The sequence below is a fragment of the Arachis hypogaea genome, chromosome 9 (assembly GCF_003086295.3).
Source record: "Arachis hypogaea cultivar Tifrunner chromosome 9, arahy.Tifrunner.gnm2.J5K5, whole genome shotgun sequence".
Taxonomy (NCBI): Eukaryota; Viridiplantae; Streptophyta; class Magnoliopsida; order Fabales; family Fabaceae; genus Arachis; species Arachis hypogaea.
The window spans coordinates 68660453-68671400 of NC_092044.1; the positions used below are offsets into that span (position 1 = coordinate 68660453).

The window sequence follows — 10948 nt, forward strand, 5'->3', positions numbered from 1 at the left end:
TCTCCAAGTTAAATTCTTACAAAAGCAATATCTACCTAATTAACCTAGGCTTTGTCTCTTTTTTCTACAGCAAATATTTCAAAGTGGCATGGTCCGAATACACCACCACTTTAGAGCCTAGCAAATAAGGTTGAAACTTATCTAGTGCGAAAACAATTACTAGAAGCTCATTTTTGGTAGTGGTGTAATTCGACTAGGCCAAATATAAGATTTTTGAAACATATGCTATAGTGTAAGGAACGTTACCATCGTGCTATGCTAGCATGGCAGCTACGGTGTGATTCGAGGCATCGCACATGATCTCAAAAGGTTGATCCCAATTTGGGCCTCGCACGATAGGGGTTGTGGTCAACGCGTCCTTCAATTTGTCAAAAGCCTTTTTGCAATCCTCATCGAAATGGAATTTTACATCCTTTTGTAGTAGGTGAGAGAGGGGTAAAGTAACTTTGCTAAAATCCTTGATGAAGCGGCGGTAAAAACCTGCATGACCAAGAAAGGAACGGATCTCCCTCACCGAGGAGGGGTAAGGTAAACTCGAAATGACATCAATCTTAGCTGGCTCTACGGAGATTCCATCCCTAGATACAATATGACCTAATACTATCCTTTGCTTCACCATAAAGTGAAAATTTTCAAAGTTCAATACAAGGTTGGTATGGGATCATCGTTCTAGTACCCTAGCAAAGTTCCTTAAACATTCATCAAAGGAGCTACCATAAACAATAAAATTGTCAATGAATACTTCCATGCGATTCTCTAAAAGATCCAAGAAAACACTTGTCATGCATATTTGGAACGTTGCCGGTGCATTGCATAAGCCGAATAGCATTTTATATGCAAATGTTCCAAAGGGACAAGTAAAGGTAATTTTTTCCTAATCTTCAGGAGCTATATGAATTTGGAAGTATCTGGTATATCAATCTAAGAAGCAGTAATGGGATTTACCTGCCATGCGATCCAACATTTGATCAATAACTGGCAACGGGTAATGGTCCTTCTGCGTTGCTTGATTCAAACGGTGGTAATCAATGTACACTCACCAAGTATTTTGAATTTGGGTTGTAACAAGCTCTCCACTTTTCATTTTCACCATGGTTACCTGGGATTTCTTTGGCACTACTTGGACCAGGCTCACCCACTCACTATCTGAGATGGGGTAGATGATGTCGCTTCTAAGAGGCAAGTTACTTCTTTCTTGACTACATCAAGAATTGTGGGGTTCAGCCGTCTTTGTGGTTGATAGATTGGCTTAGCGTTTTCTTCCAAAAAGATTCTATGAAGGCACACTTGAAGGCTTATTCTCACAATGTCACTCAACCTCCATTCAATCGCCTTTTTGTACTTTTGAATAACCTCAAGGAGTTGTTGCTCCTCTTAATTGGAAATATTGGTTGCAACTATCACCGTGAATTTATGTTCCTCATCAAGGAATGCATATTTAACATGAGGTGGAAGAGGCTTCAAATCTTCCCTTGCTTCTTGGTGTGGTTGTCTATCCTCTTAGTCATGAGGGATTGGTGAGGCACTATCATCATCGTCATCAAATTCTTTCACTCTTGAGCTCCCTTCAATAATTAAACCTTCTTGGAGCTCATGTTGGGTATCTATTATGAGTTTTCCCTTTCTTCCGTCTTCAACGGAATTCTCTTCCCCATCAATTAATTCATCATTAGGCTCCTCCTTGGCAAGAGTGGGATGAGAGTCTATCTTCTCAAGTGGCTCGCCTCTTTTTGGAAGTATAGCATTAATGCTAGAGTTTAGAGTCAATGGAGGTGGCAAAGGTGGACCACTAGGTGTCACCATTTGTGGAGGAGTAAGGCTGTTAAAGGTAGAAAGAGGAGGTGTTAAATGGGACAAGACCTCGGTAAGAGTTGCCATGCAATTGCCTTGTTTCCTTTGGAATTCCCGCTGTTCTTGAATGAAGGCTTGAAGATTATTCTCCTCATGAGGATGGTTGGAGTGAGTGGGATGATGATGAAGGTTAAGTTGCTCCAAATGTGGTGGTCGGTAATGTAAATGAAGAGGAGTTAGTGGTGGGAATGGCAAGGGGACTTGAGAGAATAATGGTTGTGTCTCATGAAGAGGATATGGGGTATGAACATGTGGAGGGAAAAAATTGTAATGATAGTGTGTTCCACTAGGTATGAGAGGATGACAGGCATTGGGATCATAGGGTCCAGGAGAAGGTCCTTATTGCCAAGAATTGCTTGCTTGAGATCCTTTCTCAATTTGGCCTCCCATACCTTGATGCGACCCGATGTTGGTATTTTCATCCCTTACAACATGATAACAGCCAAACTCCAAGCCAAAAGGGTGATAGCTTATGGTGAAAAGGAAAGATAAGACTCAATAATATTAACAAAAGCAATGAACAAATCAATATATATCCTAACAGTATCTATTTACCTAGGACTAAACAAATAAAAATGTTAGTTACTACTACTGCTTAGATAGAGGTGCCATTTACCAATTAGTGTCAAGTATTCACACTATCCACATATATACAACAACCAAAACTATAGCACTGATTGCACTTAGTGTCCCCGGCAACAGTGCCAAAAACTTGATGGTGTCGTAGATGTCGGTTAGGAATTTTCCTTGAAATAGGAATCACTTCGTTAGTAGCATAGTTTCCAACTGACAAACAACTCCAAATCAAAGTTTGGAAGGACAACAGGCGTCACAATTCAAAACAAATATATAAACCGGGAGTTTGAATTCCTGGGTCGTCTCCCAAGGACCTAGTGACCAATAAGTGCGCAATTTTGGTTGTGAAGGCAACAAGATTTTCAATGAAGATATAAACAATTAAAGGAACAAAAGAACTCTCAAAATTGCAAGTAATGAACTAATAAAGGAATTAAAGAACTAACTATGTAATATAAACAAGTAAGCAATGAAAGCGATAGATGTATGTATGTGTGTGTGTGATTCAAAGCATAAATGAAATCTTAGAACCACAAATATGACAATTGTAATTGGATTAATCTCACTTAATTAACCCTCACATCGGAGAGTAAGTTAAATGAGCATAGTTGTTCTTAATCTACAAATCCTAACTCAGTTGCTAATTATCTTAGCAATAAATTAGCGTTAGTGAAAACAAGAACAATTAATAATCCAAGAATTATCACTAAATATTGGACATTCCAACTCTAGAAACCCAATTGCTCATATTCTCCAAGCCAAGAGATGGAAATTTAGCCCATAATCAAAATTGACATTTCCACAAACACTTGGTTGGCATAAACACTAAACATAGGAAAATTGAGAAAATGCTTGAAACTATAAGCAACAAATGATTAAAATAAAAAATACCAACTCAAACAAGCATATAATAATCATCAATCATCAAAATCATCAACAAGAAATCAAAATTGCAAAAAGTATATATATTAACTTTAATTACAAGAAAGACTATCAAAATTGTAACTATAAAGAGTAGCAAATAGGAAATACTTATAATGGAGGCTAGCGAAATCCAAGATCAAAAATGGAAATGGCACTTGAAATGTAAAACCCTAATATAAACCCTAATGGTGTTGAGAGAAAACTTAGAGAAAAACTAAATTAAAGTCTCCTACTACTATTCTATATACTACCCTAATGATATGCTCTGTTTCTATCATGTTTGCGCCCTCCAATATGAGCTTTCACCTTCAGAGTTGGGCCTCCAAGCCCCTCAAAATGCGAGTCACGTGCATTTTTAAAGAAGGCATGCACGGGCACCTGTGTGTATTGATAAACCCCGTTTTTAGGGTTTATCTTGTGTTGAATTTAAGGCATTTTATTAACCTTTTCTCACATTTATTCAATAACATAGCATAGTTTCATGATTGTCTCTTAATTTGTGCCTATGTGAAAACATGCTTTTAGACCCTTGATTTGATAATTTTAATCTTTCTTTGATTCCACTAGATGCCTTGATGTGTTTGCTAGTGATTTCAGATTGAAAAGGGCTAGGAATGGAACAAAGGAGTGAAGAGAAAGCATGCAAAATGGAGAAATAATGAAAAGCCAAAGATTTGGGATGCACCCATGGACGCGTGTGCGCACTAGACGCCTATGCGTGGATCGTGCAATACTCCAGGGACACGTACGCATGCTGTACGCGTACGCGTCGATGCCCGCACGTGACTTCTTTAATGAAATTGTGCTAGGCGATTTCTAAAGGGTTTCTGGCCCAGTTTTGAAGCTAATCTTTGGCGGGAAAAGGCTAAAAGACCAAGGAATGAAGGGGAATGCGTCTTTTTTATCATTAGACTTGAGATTTAGTTTTAGAGTTAGTTTTCTAGAGAGATAAGCTCTCTCTTCTCTCTATAATTAGGATTAGGTTTAGGTTAGAATTTCTTAGATCTAGGTTTTAATCTTTGCTTTCATCTACTTCTACCTTTCATTTCTATGATGCTAGATCTTGTTCTTCTATTCTCTTGTTGCAATTTCCTCTATTTTGTTTCCATACTTTATAAGTTGATCTACTCTTGTTATTTTTAGTTTCTTTTAATGCAATTTGAGGTAATTCATGTTAATTGTGTTTTCTTTGATTGTTGTTGTTAATATTGTGCAATTAATTATTGTTAGAATCCATTCTTGTTGTCAATTCACTATGCTTTCTTTTTGTGCCTTCCAAGTGTTTGATAAAATGCTTGGAAGGATGTTAGAGTATAATTTTATGTTCTTGGTTTGAGATGGTAATTTAGGAACTCTTGAGTTGCAAATGCCCAAGTAATTGATGATTGGTAGCCATTGACTCTAGCTTTCATTAATTCAATTAGTGAATAGTTAGGACCTATGGACTTGGAGTGATATAGCTCATTTGACCTTCCTTCTCTAGTTAGACGATGATTTAACGAGATTGATCCATGTAATTATCATGATGTGATTAGTGATAAGGATAGAGATCTTTGACCACCAAACCTTGCCAAGACCGCTTTATCATTTGATTTTCATTGTCATTTACTTTTCATATCTCTCATCCAAAACCCCAAAATATACAACTCATAACCAATAACAAGAACACTACCCTGCAATTCATTTGAGAGACAACCCGAGGTTAAAATACTTCGGTTATAAGGATTATTAGGGGTTTGTTACTTGTGACAAACAAAATTTTTGTATGAAAGGATTATTGTTGGTTTAGAAACTATACTTGCAACGAGAATTCATTATTAAAATTCTATACCATATAAAAGTCCGATCATCACGTACGCACAGACGTATGCGCACACACACCTCTCAATTCTTTGGGTGCTCATGCGACGCGCAAGATGCTATGCGCTCGAACACTTGGCCTATTTTGCTACCTGTGCGCACACACAAATGGCTGTGCGCACACACACTTCCTGAAGCTCTCCTCCTTGCATGGTCGTCTTCCATTCTCATTAAGCCATTCCTACCTTATACATCTGAAATCACTGACATCAACATCAAGGTATCGAATGGAAGGCAAATGGAATAAAATAGGTCAAATTAGGCATAAAAGAGCATGTTTTCATAATCAAGCATACTTTAGGAGGAAATCTCAAAAGCATGCTGGTGCACGAAATCGCAATCACAGTTTTGCAATTCCGCACAACTAACCAGCATGTGCACTGGGTCGTCCAAGTAATACCTTACGTGAGTAAGGGTCGATCCCAAGGAGATTGTCGGCTTGAAGCAAGCTATGGTTATCTTGTAACTCTTAGTCAGGATATCAATAATTCTCAGGTTTAATTGTGAAAAGTAAAAGAACATGAAATAGATACTTGTTTTGCAGTAATGGAGAACAAGTTGAGGTTTTGGAGATGCTCTATCTTCTGAATCTTTGCTTTCCTACTGTCTTCTTCTTCATGCACACAAGGCTCCTTCCATGGCAAGTTGTATGTAGGGTTTCACCATTGTCAATGGCTACCTCCCATCCTCTCAGTGAAAATGTTCAACGCGCTCTGTCACAGCACGGCTATTCATCTGTCGGTTCTCGATCATGTCGGAATAGAATCCAATGATTCTTTTGCGTCTGTCACTAATGCCCCACAATCGCGAGTTTGAAGCTCGTCACAGTCATTCAATCATTGAATCCTACTCAGAATACCACATACAAGGTTTAGACCTTCCGGATTCTCAAGAATGCCGCCATCAATTCTAGCTTATACCACGAAGATTCTGATTAAGGGATCCAAGAGATATCCACTCAATCTAAGGTAGAACGGAGGTGGTTGTCAGGCACACGTTCATAGGTGAGAATGATGATGAATGTCACAGATCATCACATTCATCAAGTTGAGGAACAAGTGATATCTTAGAATGGAAGCAAGCGTGATTGAATGAAAAACAGTAGTAATTGCATTAATCCATCAAGACACAGCAGAGCTCCTCACCCCCAACCATGGGGTTTAGAGACTCATGCCGTAGAAGGTACAGTATGAAATGTGTAAAGTGTCATCCGATAAAGATACAACGTCAAGAGGTCCTACTTATAGTGAACTAGTAACCTAGGATATACAGAAATGAGTAAATGACATAAAAATCCACTTCCGGGGTCCACTTGGTGTGTGCTTGGGCTGAGCATTGAAGCTTTCATGTGCAGAGACTTTTTCTTGAGTTAAATGCCAGCTTTTGTGCCAGTTTGGGCGTTTAACTCCAACTTTTGTGCCAGTTCCGGCGTTAAACACCGAGAATTCTGAAGCTGATTTGCAATGCCAGTTTGGGCCATCAAATCTCGGGAAAAGTATGGACTATTATCCATACCTGGAAAGCCTAGGATGTCTACTTTCCAACCCAATTCAGAGCGCGCCAATTGGGCTTCTGTAGCTCCTGAAAATCCACTTTGAGTGCAAGGAGGTCAGAATCTAACAGCATCTGCAGTCCTTTTTTCAGTCTCTGAATCAGATTTTTGCTCAGGTCCCTCAATTTCAGCCAAAAATTACCTGAAATCACAGAAAAACGCACAAACTCATAGTAAAGCCCAGAAAAGTGAATTTTAAATAAAAACTAATAAAAACATACTAAAAACTAACTAAAACATACTAAAAACACACTAAAAACAGTGCCAAAAAGCGTATAAATTATCCGCTCATCACAACACCAAACTTAAATTGTTGCTTGTCCCCAAGCAACTGAAAATCAAATAGGATAAAAAGAAGAGTACATAATATAGACTCCAAAATATCAATGAAACTTAGCTCCAATTAGATGAGCGGGACTAGTAGCTTTTTGCTCTGAAAGGTTTTGGCATCTCACTTTATCCTTTGAAGTTTAGAAAGATTGGCATCTGTAGGAACTCAGAATTCAGATAGTGTTATTGATTCTCCTAGTTAAGTATGATGATTCTTGAACACAACTACTTTATAAGTCTTGGCTGTGGCCCAAAGCACTCTGTCTTCCAGTATTACCACCGGATACATACATGCCACAGACACATAACTAGATAAACCTTTTCAGATTATGACTCAGGTTTGCTCGAGTCCCCAATTAGAGGTGTCCATGGTTCTTAAGCACACTCTTTTTGCCTTGGATTACTTTTTATTTTTACCCTTGCCTTTTTATTTAAAGGGCTATTGGCTTTTTCCGCTTGCTCTCTTTTTTTTTTGCATATACTACTTTTTCTTGCTTTAAGAATTAATCTGATGATTTTTCAGATCCTCAATAACATTTCTCCTTTACCATCATTCTTTCAAGAGCCAACAAGTTTAACATTCTTTAATCAACAAATTCAAAAGACATATGCACTGTTCAAGCATTCATTCAGAAAAGAAAAAGTATTGTCACCACATCAAACTAATTCAACTAGTTTTAGAGATGAATTCGAAATCCTGTACTTCTTGTTCTTTTGTGATTAAAGCATTTTTCATTTAAGAGAGATGATGGATTCATAGGACATTCATAGCTTTAAGATCTGAACCTTAAGTTTTATTAATCATGAATTAAGAACAAGACTCAAAGAATAAATATAAGATAAAACTAATAGTAATAGAAAACAAAAATTTAAATGACTCTAAAATAAATTCCTAATGATAGAGGTTATCACAAAGTTAGGACTCAACAACCTTGATTTTGAGAAGTGGATGCTCCCTCAACTTGTGGGGTATTTGACCCTTCAAGGGAGAGGTTCTGGCGCTTCAGCTCCTGTAGCTCATGCCCCTGCTTCTCTTGTTCCTTCAGCTATTTGCAGAGCATGCAGTTTTGATTCTGCTATTTTTCCTTAATTTATTCCATAGCTTCTTGCAGCTTGGCAACAGATGCTTCTAGGCTGGCCCAGTAGTCAATTTCAGGAAGTTCAGGGAGGAATTCCTGCGCCCTCCTTTTGATAGAGTTATCTTGCATTTGTCCTTCCATTGACTTCTTGGTGATTGGATGTTCAATTGGGATGAATTCATCTACTCCCATTCTCACCCCAGCATCTTTACATAGCAAAGAGATTAAGCTTGGGTAAGCCAGTTTGGCTTCAGTGGAGTTCTTGTTTGCAATTGTGTAAATCTCACAAGCAATCAAATGATGAATTTCCACTTCTTTTCCCAGCATAATGCAATGAATCATCACTGCTCTCTTGACCGTGACCTCAGAACGGTTGCTAGTGGGCAATATAGAACGCCCAATAAAGTCTAGCCAACCTCTTGTAATTAGTTTGAGATCTCCCCTCTTGAGTTAGTTTGGGACACCTTTTGAATTGGTTGTCCACTTAGTTCCAGGAGGCATATGTCCTCTAGAACTTGATCCAACCCCTTATCTACTCTCACCATTCTCCTATTAAAGGATTCAGGATCATCTTGTAGTTGAGGTAATTTGAAGACCTCTCTTATTTTGTCCAGATGGAAGTAAATAATTCTCCCTCTGACCAAAGTTCTGTAGGTATGAAAAGCAGTTCCAGTCATTCTCTGCTTATCTGTCAGCCACAGATTTGAGTAGAATTCCTGAACCATGTTTCTTCCAACCTTTGTCTCAGGGTTGGTTAAAACTTCCCATCCTCTGATTTGAATTTGCTCTTAGATCTCCAGATATTCATCTTCTTTCAGATCGAATCTGACTTCCGGGATCACTGACCTCAGACCCATTATTTTGTGGTAACGGTCTGCATGTTCTTTGGTTAAGAACTTCTCTTGATTCCAAAGATTCTTTGGATTATTCTCTTTCTTGCCTTTTGAATTGGTTTATTTTCCCTTAGGAGCCATGATCTTGATAAATCTTGGTATAGTGATCATGGAAAAGCACTCCAAACTTAGAGGTTTGCTTGCCCAAAAGCAAAAGAAAGGAAAGAGGAGAGAGAGGAGGAGAGCAAATTCGAATGGTGGGGAGAGGGGGATGGCCGAACGTGTATTTATAAGGGAGGGGGAAGAGATTTCGAAAATTTTGAAGGAGATTTGAGAAGATATGGAAAGAATTTGAGAAGATATTTGAGTTTTGGAAGAAGATTTGGAAAGGATTTGAAAGAGATTTGAAGAATGATTTAGAAATTGTTTAATTTTTGAAATTTGAGAGTGAATGCTGAGAGTTTGTAATGTGTTTATACAAAAAATTATGGATCAAAACAAGAAAGTTTGAAAAAAATTTGAAGTGGAAAACAAAATCTCTGTCCCCCACCTTTCTGGCATTAAACGCCTAGAATGGTATCCATTCTGGCGTTTAACGCCCAAATATTGGCCATTATGGGCGTTTAACGCCCAGCCAGGTACCCTGGCTGGCGTTAAACGCCAGAAACCCCTTCAACACTGGCTTTTTGCTAAATGCCCAGGATGCTGCAATCCTAGCATTAAACGCCCAGAATGGTACCCATTCTGGCATTTAACGCCCAAAATGGTACCTTTACTGGCATTAAACGCCCAGAATGGTATCCATTCTGGCGTTTAATGCCCAGAGTACCCTTTACTGGTGTTTTCTTGCCAGCAAACTCCTTTTCTCTACTTTTTGCATTGATCCTTCTGTAACTCTGTGAATTCCTTCAATTTTGATGATCAACCTTGAAGAATGTATGTCAATATTCTATTAAGTAAAATAAATAACCTGCTAATGGTTGGGTTGCCTCCCAGCAAGCGCTTCTTTATTGTCTTTAGCTGGACCTTTACTGAGCTTCATTCAAGCCTCAGTTTTGAGCATTCTTGCTCAAAATAGCTTTCAAGATAATGTTTGATCCTCTGTCCATTAACAATGAACTTTTTGTCAGAATCAATATCTTGAAGCTCAACATATCCATATGGTGACACTCTTGTAATCACATACGGACTCCTCCACCGGGATTTAAGTTTTCTTGGGAATAGTCTGAGCCTAGAGTTGAAGAGCAGAACTTTTTGTCCTGGCTCAAAGACTCTGGATGACAACTTCTTGTCATGCCACTTCTCTTCCTTTTCCTTATAAATTTTTGCATTTTCAAAGGCACTGAGTCTGAACTCCTCTAGCTTATTTAGCTGGAGCAGTCTTTTTTCACCAGCAAACTTAGCATCCATGTTTAGGAATCTGGTTGCCCAGTAGGCTTTATGTTCCAGTTCCACGGGCAGATGACAGGCCTTCCCATACACAAGTTGGTATAGAGAGGTTCCTATAGGAGTCTTGAATGCTGTTCTGTATGCCCACAGAGCATCATCCAAGCTCTTTGCCCAATCCTTTCTACGGGCAATTACAGTCCATTCAAGAATTCTTTTTAACTCTCTATTAGAGACTTCAGCTTGCCCATTTGTTTGTGGATGATACGGAGTTGCTACTTTGTGGCTAATTCTATATCGGACTATAGCAGAGTACAGCTGTTTGTTGCAGAAATGAGTGCCCCCATCACTGATTAGTACTCTGGGAACACCAAACCTGCTAAAGATATGTTTTTGGAGGAATTTCAGAATGGTCTTAGTATCATTATTGGGAGTGGCAATTGCTTCTACCCATTTAGATACATAGTCTACTGCCACCAGAATATAAGTGTTTGAGTATGATGGTGGGAAGGGACCCATGAAGTCAATACCCCATACATCAAACAATTCAATCTCTA

At 38.6% G+C, this 10948-nt stretch overlaps 1 protein-coding gene across 1 annotated transcript; it reads right to left on the minus strand.

Annotated features, from left to right (window-relative positions):
- Positions 1-253: 253 nt before the first annotated feature.
- Positions 254-619, minus strand: LOC140175131 (uncharacterized mitochondrial protein AtMg00860-like). Its single transcript, XM_072202058.1, has one exon. It carries the CDS (start codon positions 617-619, stop codon positions 254-256), a length of 366 nt encoding a protein of 121 aa, XP_072058159.1.
- Between the last annotated feature and the right edge of the window lie 10329 nt (positions 620-10948).

Excerpts from the sequence above, each read along its gene's own strand:
- LOC140175131 (XM_072202058.1), bottom strand. The coding sequence starts at position 619 with ATGGTGAAGCAAAGGATAGTATTAGGTCATATTGTATCTAGGGATGGA.